Genomic DNA, 24,663 nt, shown 5'->3' with positions numbered 1-24,663 from the left:
AAGTCACTTAACCCCATTGCCTATCTTTACTGCTCTTTTGCCTTACAACCAAAACACAGTATTGATTCTAAGATGGAAAGGAAAGGTTTTTAAAAATTGTATGTGTGTGTATATATATATATATATATATATACATATATACATATATATATATATATATATATACACACACATATTTTAAAAATCTTAAAACAATTTTTTAAAAGAAGCCTATTCCATAATTCTGTTCTTTGGTTTTAATTCTGTTCTTGGGTTTAGTGAATATACTCCTAAAGTGGTTTTTACTTTGTGTTAGTTCTGATAAATTGATACAATTAACTGAAATACAACCAAAACAAAAATAAGAATTTCATAATGATTCTTGCACTTACAAAGTGCAATAGTTTTTTTTAACTTGTTCTAAAAGAAAAAAAAATATAGCTTTTAAAGACCTTAATAAGGTTTATTACACTATTGTGGTACTACAGTTAAACTGTAATCTTCAGGAAATGGGCTTTAAAAAAAAAGACAGCTTGTAGAGTTGTTTGGTGGATAAGTCACATAAGTGTAGGACAAAAAAATCTGCAATTTGAGTACAAGTAGGTGAAACCTGATTTGGCAGATTCAATCACTTCTATTTCCCAATTGGGACCTGACAAATGTTTTTCTCTTCCTCTCCTTAAACAGAAAAGGATAATAATTACATGTTTGATTTATGGGAATACCTTAGTGATAAAACTAAGCAATTAATTCGTAAATGTCTTCCTAATTGTGAAATTTTAAGCCCTACCTCCAAATGAATTTTAGGCACCAGCTAGTGGGAGAAAATATTATTTTACAGGGATAAAGTCCCTTGAAATTATATCTTTTAGAATAGTTGTAAAGATATAGGGTATAATTTTTTGCTAAGAGCGTGAGAGATGTTAGTCTTCAGTCTGGACAAACTTCTTTTTTGGAGCATTGTATGCCACCTCCAGCTGCCAATAAAGAGAGTAGAAATCCACTGGATTAGAAGGCTGATGTCCCATGTTCAAACCTTGTTCTACTTATACCAGTACAGCACTGATAAGTTCTAATTTTTATGTGCATTTTCTCATCTGTAAAATGATGCAGATGTGTTTTGCCACTAAAATATTTGATATATTACCACTTAATGTATAATTTTTTAAGCTATGAAACCAAAATGGTACAGTTGCCTTTTGTTATTAGAGGCCCTTTCACACAAAATTAAGATTTTGCTTAATAGCAAAATAAAGTTATTAGCTTTCCTATAGCCTTTAAAAGCTTCCATGAAGATGAATAAAAGCATTGGTAAGAAAAGTTAATGGTTTATTATTTGAGGAATGGTTTTTAGTAATGTTCTATGCTCAATACATAAAAACTCTTGTCACAGATCAGATTATTCTCTAGTTTCCCAATAACCTCCAAAAAGAAAGTAAATGCAGATTGTGTAATTTTTTTTTAAATTATAATCATATGTATACTAGAAGTCTTTATGACTGGAGATGCAACTAGCAAGCTTAAAATGTCAAACTTAGGAACTTGCAAGATGAGATAGGCAAAATTAACCTCTTAAAGGTCTCCCTTACTCATTTTATATATCATTCATTTTCTCTACATTCAGTGCTAATCTTTACCAGTGTTTTCCATATATCTGTGGGTATCAATCTTGAATAAATAAGCTTCTTTCCCAAAATAAGGACTTATTCCTAAACAAAATTTTATGTTCATATTAAACTGAAAAAACGTCAAATACAACTTCTCCAACCATTATTAAAAATGAGTCTCTATCTTGAGTTTTAAAGTCAGAAAATAATTTAAAACCTTATAAGCTATTTGATTATTGTAATACTCCAGAATTTAAAACTATATTTATTCTCAAATTGATAGAAGTGTTGAGCATATAAATGATAAGTAAAAATTAATCTTGTGTTGTGGACATTTTTATAAATTGAAATTAAATATTTCAAACATTATACAAATCATCTTGTACAAAATGTAAACTCCCAAATAAAGCTTTGGTTATTAGAATTTATGTTCTTTCAAATCCATTTACTAAAGATGTTGAAGGAGATCTATGCCTGTATTAAAATACCCCAAATACTTAACACTCATTTCTGTTGAAAGTCAAGCTTATGAAGGGGTGTGTGTGCACACACAAAATAACCACTAGAGTTCACTTGTTATTCATTTTAAAAATTGGGCTATTATATTGTTTCTGCTTATTTATGCATGGCTGAAGATTAAGCTCTCATTCAAAATCCCAAGGCAAATCCAAATTATTTAGAAGACTATAAAACTGCAATTCAATATGGAATTCTATTTTGAAAAAGATAAAACTTGTAAGCAGTTGGAATTCCCAATTGCTAACTGAGACTAACTGTTTCTGAAACACTGATAAAAATAATTTCAAGCATCAATTTATACTGTCAGGAATAAATTACTTAAAAATGGATGGTTCGTGCCCTTCTAGTTTCTCCCAAAAGGAAAATATTTAGCATTAGTCCCCAGAACCAAAGTTTTATATAAAGTCTAGGAAATTCAGGATGTTTGAAGATAAAACTTAATATTTTTACAGACTATACAATACACCACTACCTTGGTATAGGTGAAGACAACTTAAAATGACAACTTTAAAGTGTGTGTGTATGGGGGAAATCATTTAGAAAATATTTAAAATAGTGTGATTGCTAATCATAAGAACCAACTATAACTTTTTCTGTTAAAATATTGTTCTATCCACTTAGCAATGTTCACTCAAAAAATATAATTATAAACTTAAATATGCCTTTTTATCATGTAGCTCGGCCTAAAAATATACATTTGGAGCTTCATGTATGATTAATAAAAACCAAATATCTTATACAACTTTACTGTACAATCCTTAAAAGAAAAATAAGCCACCATTTAAAACTCACTACAATCTGATAATCTTTCATGTGATTTATGAACACTTAGTTTACTTTTAATTATAATTTTGATTTGGCTTTTTAAATAGTTTGCCATTATTAATGTTACTACATTATAACCTCAAAACTAATTTAAACAATGTACAAAAACCATTGAAAATTGGTTCAATATTCCTTACTTCACATACAGTGCCTCAAGTGCAATTTATAGAGTAACATATTACAGAATAGACCGTATAAGGTTAATAGATTACAAAGCAATTTTCAAAATGTATTCAAATGCTTTCCCTTAAACTCCCTGTGCATTTGCCCTCTGGTAGTTTGATCTAGGCTCTAATTTGTGTTCTTATACAACAGCCACAAATTGTTAAGTTTACCATTTACCTAATAAGTGTACATATATTTAAAAAAAACCAAAAACATGTAGAGTAAGAAAAAACTGGGCTGTGTAAAAACTGCAAAAATTTGGCCATCTTCATGAGCAAAATATATCTATAATCATCTCTCATAAAACTTATCTTCCTGAGCTATATTTAACACCTTATAACAGGTGTATGACTGAAGACCCTAAAAATGTCAATTTTGCATTTTAAAAAACTGCATAGAGAACAAAACATTTTTTGTGAAAATCTATTACTACTTGTTTACTTCTTGGATTTCATAATCTGTATTAGACGGTTTTTAAAATTCAACATGCTTAACCTTACAACTGTGAATTATTCGTTTTGAACCACTACCAATTTTTCTACTGACATCTGATTACTACTGGGCTAAAGAAACAGATTTTTCTGACCAAACCTGGCCTGTGGGTTTTCCACATTACAATCAATATTTAAGCCTGTTTATGAGTCACTGTCTATAAATATCAAATTTCTATGCCACAAGGTCATATAATTGTATTAAAACTACATTAAATAAGCTTTTTTTTTTCCTTTTTTACAATATAGTATGCTTAAATTTAAGGTGCTATTAAAGTTGCCCTTTGGCAGAAGGTCTTTACCAAGTGGGCATCATATCTGGAAACCAAACTCTACCAAGATGCTTTGATACTTCCCAGTGAATTTGCTCCAAACTATACTTCTGGTCAGGAATTAATACTTCTTCCATAATTGATAGTTGAGACAGACGGCCACCACACATCTTCACAAACTCAACAAAGGCACTGCAAGAGACTTCACATTCACCTAGTCCAATAGCTGACAAATTTTTGCAACGTTCTGCAATGCGAATTAATTCCTCGTCCAGTGGTCGTAATCCATTAGCACACACTACTAATTCAACTAAACGAGGGCATGTCATTCCAACACGGCCAAGCACATCTTTACTTACTGATCTGCCAAAGTAAAGATGGGTGGCAGGAATTTCATAACGGAAGAATGGGTCAAATTCTTCTTCATACAAAAAAAAATACATCACTAAATTTACTTTAGGTGAATGTTTGATAAAAGCATCCCAGCTGCTCTTCTGAATTGTATGGAAGTGTGTCTGTCCTGGATTTTCACTGACTACATCAATGCGCAAGTGTTCTAATCTGACATGTTTCTCAGAAGACAAAGCGAGAAGCAGCTCATCGCTTAAGAGATGGTAGTTCAAGGCCAGTTCACGTAAGCCATGGCATTGGTCAGCCACACAAAGGATACCTTGGAAAAGAAAACAAATTCAACCAATTCACAACTTAAACTGTACTTTTTCTAATGATTTAGTTAAAATTTTTAAAATTATAAGATAGCTCTACTATACTTTAATGCAGTTTTAATGGGACATAGCACAGTAAAGTGAAAACAGCATTGAACTTGGAAGACAAAAGACCCAAGTTCAAATCAAAACTTGGGTCACTTACTAGCTATGTGACTTTTGCCCAAACTTTTAACTTCTGTGACTTTGTTTCCTAATATGTAAAATAGTACTAACAATACTTGCACTCCTACCTCTTGGGGTAGTTGCCAAGAACAAAGTATTGTGTAAACATTAAAATGCTTTATGCATATCCCCAGGCAAAAAGAAAGGCTCCACATACACAGATATTTGTACAAGCTTTTTGTGATAGCAAAGAATTGGAAACAAAGTGTTTTCATCAATTGGGGAATGGCTAAACAAACTGGCACATGAATGTAATGGAGTATTACTGTGCTGTGAGAAATGACAAACATGAGGAAGAAGCAGCAGCATGGAAAAATGCATGTAAAGTGAAACAAAGTAAGCAGAGCCGGGAAAACAATATCTGTACAAGGTACGTGTAAAGGACCACAATGAAATAAAAGGAAAAAATGTGAAATTATAAAGAACAATCTTGCCCCCCACAAAAGAAATATAAGATACCTCCCTCTAAACCTTTGCAGAGTTGGGGTCCACAGATGTAAAACAATACTTAAGATTATTTTTAATATGTTGATCAGTTTTGCTAAATTACCACCCCCTTTTCTTTTTTTAATAAAGTGTTATAAAGGAAGTTCTTTGAGAGCAGAAGAGAGATAGGGAGAAATCCTGGTAGGATCAGAACAAATTTCACAATATAAATTTCTTTAAGTGTTATTTGCAAACTATAATTATTCAATAATAGGAAATGTCAATAATCTAAATATCTCACTATTAAATTTTTAGCAATAGCTTTGAAAGGTTCAGTTAGACTACCTGAACATTTAATCTTTACTTAGCTAATAAAATCATAATCTAATTTCAGAGACTAAATTCTAAAAAATGGGAGTTCATAAAAATTTAGAATTCTAAATCTAAAGATGTGGAGAACTGAAAATATGATATATCCTCTCTTTAAAATACAGCTATGGACAGGGAGACTAGGAGTTTGACACTTACCTTCCTTACATATAAACATTTTTCAAGGCTTACTGAGAGTATATTCTTTGGGGTTTTGGAACAACCACCAAAAAAATAGGGAAGGGACTTAAAATATGTATTGGTGAGGATGGTGCTATAATTTGCAAAGCCAATTTTATAGAACCAATAAGAAAATAAATTGGAGTTTTCTTTACTAACACTGTTTGAAAGCACAAGTGTTAAGTTGACTATCCATAAAGATGTAATACTTCTGAATAAAACTATGGGCTCAGAGCATTGTCTTATGAAGATATGCTAATTTATTAGTAAATGGATTGAGTTCCCCTACCCTTAAATACCTGAAGAATCTGGGGATGGGGAAGATTATTAGGAAGACTAAATATTAACTGTATTTGAAAGCCTAAATTTGAAGACTGAAGAATATCTCCCCTCAGGGAGATCTTATAAAAAATTTAGGTCAGCTATATAGATATGAGTTAGAACTATCTTTGATATCAAAATTAAGATTAAACCTTTTTATGTCTGAATTTTCTTACTGAGGAAACCAGAAAAGGTGGACCATTTGGACATGGGATATGGAAGGTTAGCTTAGGTTTTCTTCAGTTGTTGACTCTCATTTTTATTTCCTCACTACCTCACAAGCACAGGTTAATTTATGTAAATTAATAAATGTAAAGGGTTTATTATACTTTCTTTTATCAGTCCCTTCCATAGTTCCATACTCAATCTAATAACCAATCAGAAGAATGCTAGAAAAAGAATACTACTATTTATCAGGGTTTTCATTTTTTTTTTTTAAACCTTTACCTTCCATCCCAGAATGAATACTATTAGTTCCAAGGCAGTTGAGCAGAAAGGAGTAGGCAATGGGGGAAGTGACTTGTCCAAGGCCACACAGCTAGGAAGTGTCTGAGGCCAGATTTGAAACCAGGACCTCCTCTCTACCCTGGCTCTCAATCCCCAAGCTGCTCCCAAGGATTTTTTTTTTTTAACAGATGTTCCCTTTTTAACCACAGGGAAAGAGCTTAAATGGCACTATCCCAAGAGAAATATCCTACCAAATAAGCAGACATAAATATTGCAACTTTATTTACAAATCTAATTTTTAAGTGAATTTGTCTATTTTGCATTAATAACAAAATTCTTTAGTAGTTAGAACTGAACAGAATATTGAAGATGTAGCCTGACTAGCACAGTGTAGAATATTGATTGTTTTCATTCCTTCATCAAGGACACCTCTGATAACATGTGTATATCAAAGATGTAAATATAGGAAAGTAGGCATATAAGTCTATAGCTAATGACATTTTCTCAATCACCCTTTTCAGTATTAGGCCCATTACTTCACTGATAGAAACAACTTCTGATTGGAAGACTTCCTCTCTAAATTCAGATAGGCATGTGCTCTGAAATTTTATTCTTAGGGAGCTATTTTAGGCACTAAGAGACTTATACAGGGGCACACAGCCAGGATATATCAGAAGTGGAACTTACACCCAAGACTTTCTGAAAATAAGGCCAGCTCTATCTCTATGACAGCAGCTTCCTCTCAGAAGTATAAAATAACACTTAAAATTTAGTTCAATCAGAGAACCTAGATCAAAGGTGTATAGGCCCCTTAAACTGCACTAGTCTACACTTAGAATACTGTATTCAATTCTAGATGTCACAGTTAAGGGGCACTGACGTATTATAAAGAAAGGAAGGTAATATAAATTGAGAAGATATCTCATAAAGATATGAGGTCATATCTTTATCATATGATATCAAAAGATACAAAGAATGCTAAAGGAATTTGAAATACTTAAGTCTAAAAAAGACTAAAAGGAGAGAACAATAGCCTTTAAATATCTGAAAGACTCATATACAAGAGCAAGTTTATTTTACCTGCCCTGCCCAAGAAAAGTACAGTTCTATGATCTGTTGGTTTAATATACCACAAAACTTACTTAAACTATAATGAGCAAAATATAATACAACATACCTGCTGGAGAGACATGAGGACAACTGCTCATTTTTAACAATTTGAGTGTATCACTGTTGTTAGCCACTAGTACCTTGAGGGATGGATCATCTACAGGTGTATCATCAATCTTAAGTGACGACAGTGATTTGGAGTTTACAAACACAACGGTCAGTGCAGAGATAAAATGAGACTATGGGGAAAAAATTAGATAATCATTTAACTTCTTAAAAAGTAAAGTTTCCATATAATACAATAGCAAACATGTCACTCCAAAACTTATCCTGGACTTGGTACTTCAATGTAGTTGCCATTTAGGAGAGGGTTGGTGGCTGATGTTAGAAAATATGAGAGAAAGAGATGCTATTAACTATCTATTTGTTACTTACAAATAGTGAAAAGGATCAAGAGGTACTTGTTGGGAAGAAAAGGCTCAGCTTAAGATCCCTTAAAGTCATTGCAGACACTGGCAAGAGAGGAAAGAAGTTCTTTCTAGGACTTAGGATGATAGTAATACTTAAATTTATCACAGTGCTCAACTGGTCACCAATGTTCTCCTTAATAACCAAGAGTAGGCAGTATTCTTTTTGTTAAATCATACCTCAACACTATTAAAAAATAACTTTTTCAAATTCCTTATTGATTAAAAATATTCAAAATGTATATAGTAACCAAATTAAAATGAATCTGTTCAGAAGCTAGCAGAAATTTGCTGAAAGTACTGGAATTTGCACTTGGGTAAAATTTGACCAACAATAAAAATCTTACCAAGAAAAAAATAATTCCTAAATTGTTTCCTAAAAACTACAGCTCTTCAAAAGGTGGAAAGGAGGGGAATATTTGGAAGAACTGAGCTCCCTATCACTATCTTCAAGATCTAAACAACCACTTAGAGATATTACAGAGATGATTACTGTTTAGGTATAGGTTAAACTAGACCTCCAGTTTTGAGATTAAGATTTAAAATCTATTTGGTCCATAAAAGGTAATTGACAATCTTTATGGACATCTACTCAAATCTTTGTTGTTGGGGCAGAAATAAACCTGGATTAACCATGTGAACAAATTAACTGAATAGGGGCTAGGCCCCTATTAACTGGCCCAAGAAAATATTATGCCACCAAAAGGTTCTATGACAAGGAGTAAAATTTAGATGATGAAAGCCAGGAAGCAGGGGAAGGAACTGGCACATGCTTTTATATAACTTTCTCCTTTATTACCTTATGCTTCTTCTACTCAAAATCTCTCAAATCAGAAGGTACCTCAATTGTCTAGTCCAATACATAACTCATCAATAATCCACTTCTACAATATGCCCAGAAAGTTGGCATCTGGCTTTCTTTGAAGGCAACTAATATGGAAAGAAGCTTGGCTACTTATAAAAGTGATCCATCCCACCTGCTTTCCTAGCTCTGTTATAGTTTCCTCATGTTAGTCTAAATCTATTTTCCAAAACTTTTCAACCACTGTCCACCTAGTTCTGCTTTCTGGGGCCATGTGAAATATGCCTAATACCTTTTCTACATGACTGCTTTCCAAATAATTGAAGACAGTTCTCATTACCCACACTGGCTTTCTCCAGGCTAAATATCCTCAGTTCCTCCAAATAATCCTGGTCATGCTCCTCTGTACATTTTCCAGCTCTCAATGTACTTTAAAAATGGAAGTCAGAATTAAATATAATACTTCATATATGGTCTGATTAGAGCAAGTTATAGACATCATACTTCACAATGTGGTTTAAGATTATAAAGAACATTTTGACTGTACCATAATATTTCTGGTTTATATAGTGCTTACAGTCTACTAAATTTCGAAATCTTTTTTCATATAAACAGCTATACTCTCTAGTCATATGTCCCCTCCCTTGTTTTTAAGAAGTTAATTGTTTTCCCTAACCCAACTGTAACATCACATTTAGCCCTATCACATTTCATCAGCTAGGTATGGCCAAATAGTCTCGCAATTCTCAATATGTAGATTGGGAAGACTCTTTCAGGAGATCTAAGAAATCAAAACTGTTAGCACAATATCAAAACCTTTTAATTTCTAACAAAGTAACTCATAACACACAAAGGTCTTTGAGGGTTCTTTAATATTTTTTAAAGTGTAACTGGGTCCTAAGATAAAAAAGTTTTTAAAAAACAATGCTCTAGTTTATTTACCAAGTTTTATGTCTACAAATTTGCTAAAAATAATTCTATTTGTCTTTATACATGTCAATGATAAAAAATGTTAAATGGTACAAGGACAACCACAGATTCCTAGGGCATTCAATTACAGATATCTGAAGTTACCATCAAATCATTAATGACTACTCTTTAGTCATTCAACCATTTGTAATTTTCCTCTTGTCTAGCCCATATCATGTTCATAATAACTTAAGCCTGTCAAGTGCTTTTTTGAATTCTATGTATGTCTATAACCTTCTAATGGCCTATAAGTTTACTAAGCAAATTTAAAAAAAAGAAAAAGTCTGATGACATCTCAGACATTTCCTACCTCACTGCATTTATTCTGGACTATTTTGACCTCTCTGGTAGCACTCATTTTTTTTAATTCTTTGGCTTCTCCATCTTGCCCTTGTGCTGGGTGCTTTCCTCCCTCTCTTCCTCAGCTTTTCAGTTGTTTGTTTGTTTCTTCCTGCATTAAACTATAAACTCCTTGAAGGCAGGGGCTGTCTTTTTATCTTCCTATTTGTATCCCCAGGATTTAGCACAGAGTCTGGCACACAGTAAATGCTCAATAAACATTTATTGACTGAAATGAACTTGTCCTTGATAAAATCACACTGGCTCTTTGAGTTTGCCACTATCTTTTCTAGAAGTTCATTAACCATCTCTTTGATAACACACTCACTCTTGAAGTTTTCTATCCATTGGCTTAAGATCAACATCTCCTCCTCTTCCCTTTTTAAAAAACTGGGACATTTGCCCTCCAAGTATACATCATAGGCCAGTAGACATTTCCTACTCATTTAATTTTTCTTCTTTTTGGAGTAAATATAGTTATCACTAAAGGAGCATTGCAATGTTCATGGGCTTAATGTATAGGTCTATTAGCAGTATTTGCTGATTCAAAGGGGACAGGCAGTTGAGTGACTTTTCAGAGTATTGCTTCAAATTGTTTTCCAGAATAGCTGGACCAATTCACATCTCTGCCAGGAATGCCTAGGTTACCATAGTGCCCTCAACTACTAAGCTACAAAGGCTTTGAATATAGTGGCAATAACAGACAAGGCATAAAGATTGACTGCTAGTAGGCTGTCCACTAGGCCAAGAAAAGATATATAATAGCAGCAACCCATGTAACAATTAAACTCCTTAATGGATCTCTTCCATGACAACGTTAGACATCTTTCACTTTTTATGCCTACCTGTTAGAAAAAGTAGATACCAAAGGCCAAATAAATTCCTTTATCATTGGATCATTAAAAAGTTCTCTGTTTCATCTTTCAAGGAATATTGAACAATTTATATAGATAGTAGATACTTCTTAGGAAAAGACTTTCAAGCAGCTTTTTGCTTTAGTTAACTCCCAAGAGGAATTGTAAATGGTTCAATGTTAATACAGTAGATTATTAGTGGAGTACCTTAGCAATCTTTTCTTGACCCTATGCTATAACATTTTTATGCATGCTCCAACCTTGCTGTACATCAGTCAAGTTATGTTGGAGTGAAACATGAATCTAGACCTGAAGAAATCAGAAGATTTAACTTGTAGATGAAGCATTATAAATGTAATAAAATTTGAATGTAGTGATTAATGAATATGAATTTCTTACATAAAGAAATAGATGGCATGCTCATAAAATCTGCTAATGACAAAATGAAGAATGAACAGTAAACAAGCTAGATGAGTCAGAATTCAAAAAGGATCTTGACAAGCTAGAGTGTTGTGCTATATCTAGTAAAAAGAAATTTGATAGGTATAAATGTAATCTTACAGTAGGTATAATCAACTTCACTAGTACAAAAAGGGGGAGGGATGGTTTAACAGTAGCTTTCAAAAGACCTGGAGAGTTTTAGGGTACTTGCAAGCTGGGTAAATAGCAATGTGATGTGATAGTCAAAAAAGCTGATGTGATCTTATGCTGCAGTAAGAAAAGAAAAGCTTCCAGAAACAGGGAAATAAATCACAGTCCTGCCATACTCTGCTCTCATCAGAAGTTATTTGCTGTGTTCTGGGCACTGTATTAAGGCTATTGATAAGATGGGAGAGTGTCCTGAGGAAGAAAACCAGAATAATGAAGCACCTTGAGGCCAGTTGATATGAGGATGAGTTGGAAGGAACTAGGCCTATTTAGTCTGGAAAAGAGAATACTTTTTAAAAAAAATTTATTTTTAAACATTTCCCCATGTTTAGATGATTCATTTTCTTTCCCTCCCCTCATTCCTCCCCACTTCCAGAGCTGACAAGCAATTCCACTGGGTTGAACAAATGTTATCACTTTATACCTATTTTCATATTATTCATTTTTGCTATAGAGCAAGAAAAAAGAATACTCTGAGAAACATGATTCTTCACCTTCAAGTGTCTTAAGTACAGCCATGTAGAAGTTTTAAAACTTGTTCTGCTTAATTCCAAAGGGCAGAACTAATAAAGTCAAGTCAAAAGACATTTTCTGAATACTTACTATGTGCCAGGTACTGTGCTAAGCAGTAAGAATAAGATAGGCTGTTCTCAAGGAACTTACATTTTAACAGGAAAGACAAGACATAAAAGCAGTTAAAAAGAGGGTGGTTGAGGGCACCCAATGTAGAGGAATGATGGAGAAGTTCAGAGGAGGCAATCTGATGGGAAATAAGAGATGAGCAGCTTGGGTGCCCTACTCAAATGGTTCTGGAAAGGGCCTTCCACTTTCCAGGCAGAGGAAGAGCATAGGAGGTGGAGGTAATATGGAAGTTTGAGTTTCAGGTCTGAAATATAGCTTCCAGGATGAAAACATTTCTGGAGCATGATGTACAAGTCTAGTAAAGTATATTCTGGTGGGAGCTTATTAGGAATGCGTGAGAGATCCCTGAGCTTACTGTCTGTACAAACTACAGACTCATCAGAGTTAAGATCAGAATTTATGACAAATAGAAAAATAGTAATGAGAAAAAAATGAAAGCAATAGATGAACATCACAGAAGTAAATTTAGGCCTGGTTTAAGGAAAATCTCCATGGAAGTCCCACTCTGACTCATCATCATGGTATGAGGGTGACTCTTTGTTCTTGAAGATTATGCCAACAATATAGATTCTACTATGCTGGAAAGCTTTAGGAAAAACTGATCTGGTCTATTTTCCAAGGAACAGTCTCACTAGTCATTAAAAGGCACATCACTAGGAGTTTGGCAACCTGCTGATGAAACTTTTTTGACCATAGCAACCTATGAAATGGAGGGGAAAGAGGACTTTAATGACTCTCAGACCGTTGAGGCCCTCTTCTGCTTCTATAAAATGGTAAGAAAAGGGGCACAACACCCTGAGAATCACAGTTTTTATAACTACATCAAAATTTCGATTTGACTATTGATATTCTAAGAGTGGTGTTCTTGTTCAGTGATCAGTGTTGAACATTTTGCTATAAGAGGCTGAATCATATAATTATTGTGTGCTTATAATAAATGAAAGAAGGAAATTGTAATTAAATGTAGGACTAGCACATAGGTACTCTTTGGAAAGGCAAACAAAAGAGTTGGAGTTGGTTTTACTGTATTCCCAAAAGTTACAAAACATATCATCATGTGACATTTGATCTTCATAGGTAACTGCTCATCCTAAGTATTTGCAAAAAAGATTACAATTAAATAATCTATAGTTTACACACAAACATCAGTTGCCTAGGATAAAGGGATAAAGAGAAATTCAACAAAAAAAATTGCAAAGATGCTCCAAGTTAATATACATTCTGGTACTTGGTGACTTAAATGTAAAAGTGGGGAAAAGTGAGGATGGGGAGAAATTTATTGGGAAAGTATGTTTCAGAAGAAAGAAATAAGACAGGTCAAAGACTTGAAGATTATACAGAAGTCTCACACTTCTTTATCATGGAATAATTTATTCCCCCCCCCCAAAAAAAAGGTATTTTCTGGATATGGTAAACCATATACCATAAAAGAATGAAAATGACCAAATTTTAAGACAAAAAAACTTATTAGAAATATGTGAGCTATTCTTGAGTCTGTCTGCAGACTATAGACTCATCAGAGCTAAGGTCAGAATTTATACTAAAAAAGTGTGATGAGAAAAATGTATGATGTATGAAAATTAACATAGAGTCATTTAAACAAGCTATTAAAAAATTTAAAATGAAGAATGCACAACAGAAATGATATTGACACCAACTATAATAATTTAATCCATTAGTTAAACCAATGAAAACTGATTAATAAGAGGAAACCAAGAGAGCCCAAGAAATGCCATATTTTACAACCTTTTGATTTACTTACCAAAGTTGGCTGCTAAAAAAGGCAACAGATTATAATCTCACCTGTACTATCTGGCAAAGACGGATAACCCATTATAAGAAGTATTTTTTAAAATTAAAATTTAATTTATTTTTAAATTAATAAGCATTTTTTTCTCTCCCTTTCATATTCCTTTACCCTTGGAAAAAAAGAAAAGAAAAAGAAAATGCTTGTATAGCAATTGACAGGCAAAACAAATTTCCCCATTTGACATGTCAAAAAATGCCTCATTTTGCATATTTAGTCCATGATAATCCCTTGTCAAGAAATGGCCATCATTCCTCACCTGATCCTTTGGAATCAAAGTTGATCAGTTCATTGATCAGAATTTTTGTCTTTGAAAATTGTTCATTTTTACAATGTTATTGTTAATCGTAGATAAGTTTTCCTGGTTCTGTTCACTTCATTCTGCATCAGTTCACACAAATGGTACAACACTTTTTTTTTTTTTTAAATCCTTACCTTCCGTCTTGGAATTAACACTGTGTATTGGTTCCAAGGTAGAAGAGTGTTAAGGGCTGCGTCTGAGGCCAGATTTTCACCTAGGACCTCCCGTCTCTGGGCCGGCCCTCAATTCACTGAGCTACCCAGCTGCCCCCTAGGAGCAACATTTTAATCCTTTTCTCCATGCAGGAAAGACTAGTTTTTCCTTAAAAGGTGTTGAGCCATTCCTGAAGAGTTGGTTGATTCAAAGAACTAAAGGCATAGACTGTTGATACTACTTCCTCGTCAACCAAGTTTAAAATAAACCACAAGGAAATGGGGGATAGAGAGAATTCTCAGAGGTTTGGCTGGTGGATTATGATTACAACAGTCAAAGGAGCTTTGCTCTTCTGAATGAAAGTATCTTCAAATGCCTATCCTAGTTGAATAATTATTTCTTTGCTGGGATAAGTAAATCTCCTTTGTCAACTGTCGAATGACTTTGGGTGTCTAGTTTTGTTCCAATATCGAATATAAATTACCAGTAGAAGTCTTTATGTCAGAACTAGCCCAGAATATCAGATTTTTACTGAAACTTCCTCTTTCATCATTCCCTATATTCATATACCATAATTTGTTCAGACATTACCCAATTTATGAGCATCCTCTTAGTTTCCAGTTATTATCCACTACAAAAAGAGCTGCTATAAATATTTTTATATGTAGATTATTTTTTTCCTCAAATCTCTTTGGGACATAGGGCCAGTAACCATATCACAGGGTAATGGGCACACAAAATTTAATAGGGCATTTAAAAGGGCATCGCTCCAATTTGTTTTCCAGAATGGAAAGGCAATTCACAACTCCACCAACAATGCACCAATCTGCTTGTTTTCCTACAGCCCTGACATGTCACTTTCATTTTGTAATCTTTGCCAATACAATGAATATGAAATGGAACCTCGGAATTGATTTATGGTCCTCTAATTATTAGCAATATGGAGCATTTTTTCATATATATATATATATATATAGAAAGGTTGTATGATTCTTTTGAGTGCTACTCTATTCATATCCTTTGACTATTTGTATCTTATAAAACAAAAAGAAGCTCAGATGAGGGTAAAACACACCTAAAACAGATGTGGCAGGACATTCAACTAAGCAGTCTTCCCAAAGGCATTCAGAGATGAAAACAGATGACTATAAACAGAAGAAAAAGGGGGGGAAATTGCAAAAATTATAACTATGATTTTCTTTGTTATGGACAGTTGAACCACCACAACTGGACCATAGCAACACAGTCTCTTAGGTATTTAAAAGAGGAAGTAGAGACAGTAGCATTGAAGAGAACAAACATGGAAAAAGCAGCATGAATCAATCAAAAGACACATAGAAAGCAGAGATTCTTAAACTAGCATCTATGGATAGTGAATTTTTTAACATTTTGATAAATACATTTCAATACAAATGATTTCCCTTTTAATCTTATGCATTTTAAAACATTTTTGTTCATAGATTTCACCATATTGCCAAAGTTATCCACAAAATTTAAAAGTCTAAGAATCTATGATACAGAGGACATCTGGCTAAAAGTGAAATAACAGAGAATACCGAGGGACCAATTTACCAAAGAATTGAATTTATTAGGTATCTAAAAGAGGGGAAGAAATCAAAGGTCTAGGGGGGAAAAAAAAAACAAAACTCTTAGATCTTACTGATTCCAAAAAAAAGGTGAATGAGAAAACATCAGCCACCAACCTATATTCCTGTGCCACCATCTACACAAAATCTTTACTAGGGTCATCTTTACATGAATTACAAACATCCTCCCTGTTTGTATTAGATATGAACAGGCAAGCTTTCCAAAACAATATTTCACAATTTCACAATAGGCCAAATCTATACCACAGCACAATTGACTGAAAGATATTAAATTTGTTTGTTGACTACAAAAAAAGCATTCAACTCAATGGAAGAAAACTACATCATTATAAGTTCTTTTACAAAAAAAGTCTCTCATCCATCTAGCTGGACAATGAGCTGAAAAAGAATAATAATAGAAGACAGATTGCTTTGCATAAACTGCAGAACATTTTTACTGATCCCCAGGCTTCCTATATCAGGAAACACTCACCTTTTTAATACAGTTTTACCTAGTGTTGCTGTAAAACATCAAGATGTTTGTTTTCCAAAGCATACCAAAAACACCATGAATTCTGATAAACTACAGATAAGCCTCATATAGGGCAATGGAAAAGTATAAGGTCTGTGTAAGAAGGCTACAACATATAACCGACAAGAAAAAAATTTTTTTGAACTTTAAAAAGAAAAAAAAACTACAGGTTCAAAAAGTCATCATCAAAAATCATATGACAGAAAGAAATGGGGCAGTCATATGTAAGGGATGAAAAGTAGACAGGGCTAGAGTGCTCTACTGGTATCTTATAGATATTGGGATAAAATGTGGAATACCTCCAGCACAGTGGGGCAGACATTCTGTAGTGACCTTTTGGGAGAACATGAATGAAAGTTATATGGATGGCAGGCATAGATGAATTGCAATCTGAATCACTGGAGGAAACTCCTGAAACAACAAGATTACAGATCCATTTGAGTATGAGTCAGGAAAAAAAAATTCCCTATTAGAGCTAAGCAAAAATGGAATGGGCTGCCTTTTAAAGTAGTGAGTTCACCTTCCCTGGAGGTCTTCAAGAAGAAGCTGGATGATTGCTTTATTAGGCTATTTTTTTAATGATTCCTTTTGAATAGGGTTTAGACTATGTTTTCACAGAGGTCCTTTCCATTCTCAAATTCTTTTATTCTGTGAATTGTGTTTCATGATTAATAAGCAATAAGTACAATAGGACATTATGTTTTTTACATCTTTTAGTCAATGGTATGATAGTAAAGATGTAGTCAACTATGGAATACCACTTTTAAAATTCTGCCTGTATCCTATTAACACCCCCAATTAAAGAGGTCCTCAGTATGTGCAGATGATTCTAATCAAGATTATATAGTTAGAAAATCAGGCATAAATAGTCGTTGATATTCTGTCCAGTTAACTTTTTCCTGTACCAGTAAAACCTGAGGTTTTTTTTTTCCCTTGCCTTTTTTTCCCCTTAAAGTATCTCATGAATCAATCTTTTGACATAAGAACTGATTTATATTGGATAAACTCATTATAATTTGTAACTTGTTCTTCTCTTTTATCTATTTTACTTTTTCATAATCAGTAAACTTGTTTGAATAAATCAGGATTGAGCTGTTTCAATTGTAGGCCATATTTTTTTCTTCACTTTCCAATTCTAATTTTGGTCCTCCACAAAATCCCACTCCAGTATAGAAATTATCAGGTTTCTTTTAACATACACCACAGATAACACATCAGCATTATTTCATCGGACATTTGCACATTGCAGTATTCATAATAAATATTGGCAAAAAGTTTACCATAAAAATAAAGTAATAAGAGACTAGGCACCAATATTTGTTGCAGAAATGAAGAGGTATATAAATTTAATGAGGAACTGCATAAGGTCCTCCAAATAATATCAACATATCCTCTGATTCTTGGTGATTTCAATGCAAAGACAGGAATAATAAAGATAATAAGAATACAGTATATTGGAGGGGGGGGGGGAAGAGGGGAATGATTAGGAATGAAACCAAAGACTTAAAGACTACACAGAAGCCTCACTCTTTATTTCATCAATACTTTATTTGAGAAAAGAATCAGGTATGGGACATGGCAAACACCAAATAACATAAAAAAAACTGATTTTTTTTTAAAGGAAATGACTACTGATATAAAAGTCACTTCTGAATCAGTGGTCTATATACAGTCACACTACTAACTTGTTAAAACAATCTTCTAAATCTCTTTAAAAAATCTAAGTTGGTCAATAAGTTTCTTGTACATAGAGAGATCCATTTTTTTAGACATTTCCTCCCATTTTTCTTCTTATCAGAATTGAATTTAATTCTCCAGAACTTTAAGCTCATGGGAGTCTACCTATTCTTTAAAAAAAAAAACAAACAAACACACACACACACACACACAATGAAAACTGCTTCACGTTTTATGTCAGTCTATGCCTATCTTTTGTTTCCTCTTTATGGAAGTCTAAGAGTGATTACTTGCCCACCAGATTATTATCAGTCCTACCTCCACCCGCCTTCTATCTTTTACTATCAAAGTGAAGGAGCAAGAAGAAGGCAATCCTTTAGCCTATAAAAATTCATGTCTTGATTTGTCTTTCTTCCATTTGTCATCACAAAATAATTGGTTAATTATTACATGTTATCAATGTGATTTAGAAAAACACTTGAGACAACACATTTCCACACTATTATAATCTACAGCTTTATCTCACTACTTTCCTTTGATTCTCTCTATATTCATAATTTTTCTTATTTGACTAGAAAATTAGAATAAAACCCTATTTCCACCTTCTAGAAAAGCCAGAAGACCAAAACAAAAAGAAAGAAACATGAAAAACACAGGTATCACAAAGCCTAACAACTTTATTAATTAGAAAAGTAATGAATTCATTCTCAGGTTTTTCAATTTAAATGAACAATTACTAAGGCTACTAACTTAACAAGCTTAGTTATCTAGTTTCATTTGGTAACCTTTAGTTCTGTCTTAGGTTAAAAGCAAATATAAATCAGAAACATCAAAGGGAATTTGTTAAGAGCAATAAGTAAAAATGGACAGGGAGGAATGTCCCACTGGCCCTTCAAATTCAACAGGTCTAAAACTAAGTTCATCACCTTTCTCTAAAACCTCCTCTTCAATCCAACATCATTATTTCTCTCAGTAATACCTATTACCACTTAGTTTTCTCATGTCAAAAATATTTATATTATTTGATTTTATTATTTGTATTGTGTGTCATTTGGAATGGTTGTAAGCCCTGGGAGACTACAACTCCCAGGAATCCCTTCTACAACTTCCCTTGAGACCTCCTACTTCCTTTGTGGGAGGTATCAGAGAAAGTATAAAAGAGAAAGTTTGGTGCCTTTTCTCTCTCTCTACCCTGGAGTCTCTCTACAGCAGAGCCTAGAGGCTGGCTGACTATATATACCCTGATCTCTCTCTCTTGGCGCCTTTTCCCCTTTCTATCTACCTCCTAGTTTTTTCTAGACCTTCCCCTTTCTAATTTAAATAAAACCTAGCTATTCTAAACCCTAAAGTTGCTCTCTGATCTTTTATTTGAGCCCCAAAGGGCTCTGGTCAATTTCCCCCTGCCAGGGCTGGGGACTGCTACCTTCCTTTCCCTTCCTCTACCTTCCTCTCTCCTTTCTCCCATTCCATCCATCCTTCCTACCTTCCTCCTTTCACCCCCTCACAATTGACCTTTCCCCCTCACTTCTCATATCCTCATCAAATATAGTCTAGTCTACCTTCCCAAAATCTCCAGTATCTCTTTCTCCTCTTCTTTATTACCACTCCCACAAGCCTGGTGTAGGTTTCAGTCTTATCTCATGCTATATCTCTACCTTCTCTGTAACTCCAGACAAAGAAGAGATTTGCTGCTCACTATATGCACCCTGTGCTTTCCCATTTTGCAGTCTTTGCCCATATTGTATCTTCTACCCAAAATGACCACATCCTCTCTCCTCTCACTTATTAGATTTCTACCTATCCTTTGAAGCTCAACTCAAATGTTACTTTGAAAAAGCTCCATGAAGAGTTATGTTAAGCAATGACCTTTATCCCAGTTCTTGGAGTAGCACATAATATTCAATCATTTAAATTTACTAAAATGCTTAAATTGATCCAGATATACCTTTACTAAGACTGCAAACTCCAACAGATTGTTAAATCAGAAGTCTTTTACCCAGGAAAAATTGCTATCAAGAGAAATGCTTCCCAAGTATGCCAAAGTATGCCAATTTCCCCAGAGTATAGTTCTCTATTCATATCCCCCCAAAAAACCCCACTATATTTAATTTTTCTTACCTTAAAGAACAGAGATTAAGAATATCCTAAAGGCAAAAATGGTCAACAAGTAGGAAGCTAACTTTTTTTCTGCCAATTTTACTTTTCCTATTTTTGATGATTAATCATATTTCCATCTGTCAGTTCAACTGTTTCATCTTCACTTTATGTAACTGATTTGTGAGGAAGATCCCTTATTCCCCTTGTAAATTCAGTTAGAATTTTACTTACCAATGTAGACTCACCATCTAGTGGCAACATAGAATAATTACAAGATATAAAATGGCTTTTTCTTAAAAAATCTTTTTCTGATTATTCTATTTAATTACAGTTTTCAGGAAAACAAAGTAAAAAGAAGGAACTGGTCACAGGTTATATATACTGCTTTTCCTTTACTCTTATCAAGAAGATAAATATCTAGTGGTCACATTAAACATTTTCTATCAACAGTCTAAAAAGTAAAATAGTTACCTTTGGTAAATCCATAAAGCTTGGTCGAGCAGTAGAAATAAGTCCAAGTGTTTTTAAAGAACAATTTACAAGTTGAGATAAAATATCACAAGCTGCTTCAGCTGATTCTTTGCTGCTGTCCACCTAAAAGAAATAAGTTACATAAAATTCTTTATATTTGCAAAATAAGTAAATATAACGAACATTTTAGAACAATACACATTAATTCCATTCTTGGAAACTTCTGCCTTTATGTAAAAATTTTAGATCTGGAAGAAAGTCCCACTGAAATATTAAATGAGCAACTATAAAAATATTTTCTCAGAAAATTGAAGACATTTTATGGCTAAGCAAATTCAACATTAAATTGATTTATTCTTATGTCATACAACTAATAAAAGAATTATCACAAAAAAGTAGATGATGGATTTGAAAGTAATCAGTTTGTTCTGAATATATATTTAAAGTCAAACATTTCCATGCCTCTCTATGATACCCATTACTATGGTTCCCAAGGCAGTGAGATTAAATGAGTATTTTCTGAGAAAGTCAAGGTGACATACAAAGTTAAGAATTACTGAATTTGTACTCATACAATCTTTGGATGCAATAAGGATCCTGAAGCAAGTTGATCATGAAGTCTGCTAAAAGACCAATCTCTAATGGAGAATACATACAGACAAAAGTCTCCATAAGTTAGGGCTGGGCTTTAGAAAAACAAGTAGCAACTTCCCAAAAAAGTCCTCACCTGTGCTGGCTTTCTTCCAATGACAGTCACTAAAAATAAATCAACTTAAATACAAAGAACTATCTATGCTACCATTTTTTACCTTCAGACTAAAGGACCCAGGAATCTAATAGATCTTGATTCTAATGTCTATTTTAAGTTGAAGTCATTAATGGATACAGAACTTGGGTCAGAAGGACCTGGGAAATATAGGGCAACAATAGGGACAGTACTGAGAGTGCTATTGCCAGTGTCTTGTCCCAAGGCCTCACACTTCCCCCAAATTTTTGCCAACACATCTTGGTGCTTTTGCAGAGGTGGGGGATAAGGTAAGGCGGCCCTTTGCTACAAGGAAAAGTTAAAAGACAAAGTTTGTAGGAGTCAGGCTTCCCAGTCAATTTTCTTGCCCCTGTTTTTCATTCTATGTTCTGAAGCATCTTTCTCTTCTCTCCATGGGTTCAGTGAGGTTCCTTCTTTCTTTTCCCATTGTTATTCCCTAAATTCCATTCCATCATCCCTTTTTCTTTCCTTTGACCATTTTTCCTGTTTACTTGATTTGCATGCTTTTCTGCCTGCCTACTTTCCCACATTAGCATTTATGCACTTAAGAGAATTGGGATGAGAATATTATGGGAAAATTATCTTAACACTCTCACAGGTACTTGCATTTTTAGCAGGTGTCAGTGTCTACAGTGGGCAGAACTTGAGGTAACAGAAAATAACCATGATTCTTAAAGACTCTCCTTTTTAGATGGCAATGATTATAACAAATCACCAAAGGCTTTATGGTTTTTAAAACACTTTCTTCACTTTACACTTTAAGGGAGGCAATACAAGTACTATCATCTCCATTTTACAAATGAGGAAACAATATCTCAAAGACTGCCCAAAGTTAAATGCCCAAGATTCAAATCCAGGTCTGCCAACTCCAGTCCAGTCTTCTTTCCACTGAGTTTTACATTAAAAAAACAAGGTTTAGAAGAAATTAAAAGGATTCTTTTGTAGGTTGTTCTTGTAAGTAAGTCAATGTAGCCCTAAACTTCAATTTTGCTTTGTTTTCCATAAAAATCAAATAGCCTTTTATTATAGAGGCCATTAAGAGAAGGTATTTAGAAATCATTTATAAATAGTTTACTACAAAGATACCAAAGTTTTGTTTAAAGTAAAGGGTTCTATTGCTACAAAAAGTTTGAGAACCCATCTACATTATTTACATACTATTAGAAGAAGCAAAGAAAAAGATAATATGCTTCATGTCCAACAAGACATCAAGACAAAAAAGAACTTGTGAATACCCTCATTAATTTTTTTATTCAATCAATCATAGCCACTTTAAGTGATGAAAAACCCTAGATTTAGTTACTACAAATATTAAGGAAATATCTTCCAAATGATTTCTTGGAATTAGATATAATAGAATCTACAGAATAATTTCCCAACTTCCCTTCATTTTCCTATCCCTAACCTAGCATCTACCAAAAAAAAAAAGTTCCCTATTTTCAACAGTAACAATTTAAACTATATTACCTTGAAACTGACATACTGTAGATGGTTTGAATGTTTTTTAATAATCTGCTTTATCAGCTCTGGATGTGTAGCTTTCAAATAAGATGTAGCTGGTTGGTTAAGTTCGAACTCAAAACACCTCCACAAGTCAGGCATGTGAAATACCTGATTCCAGTTTCGACAAACTTGTGATGCATGAGCCCGATCAAGAAGGGGCAAGTATTTAAATATCTGTAGAATGATGTCCTGAAGGAGATTACCCCAATCACATGTTTGAGAATTCTCATTGGTAGTCCTCTGTTTCTTGGATTTTTCTCTAGTGTCCTCCTCTGAAGAAATTTTGGTCATCTCACTCTCTTTCCCACCTCGTTTCATCCTATTAAGGAAAATGTATAACATGGTTTCTTAAGTCTTGTGTGTCTTTTAGTCAGGAATCCAAATTTTATATTCTTCTTTCAAAATTATTCCCACTAAAATGCATGTGAGGGAAGACTATGTACACAGAAACCCATTAAAACAGTACAACAAAATCTTCTAATGTAGAGACTAGCTGCAGTTCTTAAAAAGTCTGGATACATGGGGGCAGCTGGGTAGCTCAGTGGAGTGAGAGTCAGGCCTAGAGACAGGAGGTCCTAGGTTCAAACCCGGCCTCAGCCACTTCCCAGCTGTGTGACCCTGGGCAAGTCACTTGACCCCCATTGCTCACCCTTACCAATCTTCCATCTATAAGACAATACACCGAAGTACAAGGGTTTAAAAAAAAAAGTCTGGATACAATTGTTTTTTGAATAGGTAATTTAATACATCTGGAAAACCCAGAACCACTCCAAACCATTCCTTTTGAACTTGATCCCTTAAGGGTTAAACAAGGTGATCCCCCCTTTTGGGGGTTTCTCATCCCTGCAGATCCCTGATTCCCAGTAGCCTCAAGAAATCATTTAGTCATGAAACATCCAACAACCTTTTTTATATCAAATATATGTAGTCTATATAATTCATTTCTTTTTCAGACCATAATTGTCTTTGCTCAATATAAACACCTTTCCACACTATATTATTTTAGGTTGACTGCTACTTTTTCTTTATTCTGAACTTAAAACACCAAATAAAACAAGTATTTTGAAATACAAAGTTGAAGAGGAAAAAGAGATTATATAGTACATGAAAAGTATTTATAGAAACTTATTTTTATTTTTAATTAAAAATACATGTAACTCTGAAAGCTGTCCTCTTGTCTATATTTTCATCAGATCCTCTTTCTGTTCTCTTCAGTGCATTTTTTTTAAATGCTTCAATTACCACCACCCCTGCTTTGAAATCCTACTGCTAGGGGCAGCTAGGTGGCTCAGTGGATTGAGAGTCAGACCTAGAGACAGTAAGTCCTAGGTTCAAATTAGATACTTTCTAGCTGTGTAACCCTAGGCAAGACACAACCCCCCACAGGCTAGCCCTTATTGCTGCTCTGCCTTATTCATAGTATTGATGGAGAGGGGAGGGGAGGGGAG

General features: G+C 33.8%; 1 protein-coding gene across 3 annotated transcripts in view; it reads right to left on the bottom strand.

Moving 5' to 3' along the window:
* Positions 1-1,287: 1,287 nt before the first annotated feature.
* FBXL3 (F-box and leucine rich repeat protein 3) overlaps positions 1,288-24,663 on the bottom strand; it is a 36,170-nt gene continuing 12,794 nt past the window's right edge. For all 3 annotated transcript variants that reach the window (XM_044670581.1, XM_044670584.1, XM_044670582.1), the window contains 4 exons: positions 23,180-23,534; positions 20,947-21,069; positions 7,669-7,840; positions 1,288-4,528 (listed from right to left, as the gene is read on the bottom strand). In XM_044670581.1, the coding sequence (XP_044526516.1) occupies positions 3,885-4,528; positions 7,669-7,840; positions 20,947-21,069; positions 23,180-23,533 (1,293 nt within the window). In that variant the 5' untranslated portion in view covers position 23,534 and the 3' untranslated portion in view covers positions 1,288-3,884. The remainder of the gene's footprint in view (positions 4,529-7,668; positions 7,841-20,946; positions 21,070-23,179; positions 23,535-24,663) is intronic.

Source organism: Gracilinanus agilis, chromosome 3, assembly GCF_016433145.1.
Source record: "Gracilinanus agilis isolate LMUSP501 chromosome 3, AgileGrace, whole genome shotgun sequence".
Classification (NCBI taxonomy): Eukaryota; Metazoa; Chordata; class Mammalia; order Didelphimorphia; family Didelphidae; genus Gracilinanus; species Gracilinanus agilis.
The sequence above is the reverse complement of the archived record's forward strand: the minus strand, read 5'-3'. Positions and strand labels throughout refer to the sequence as shown.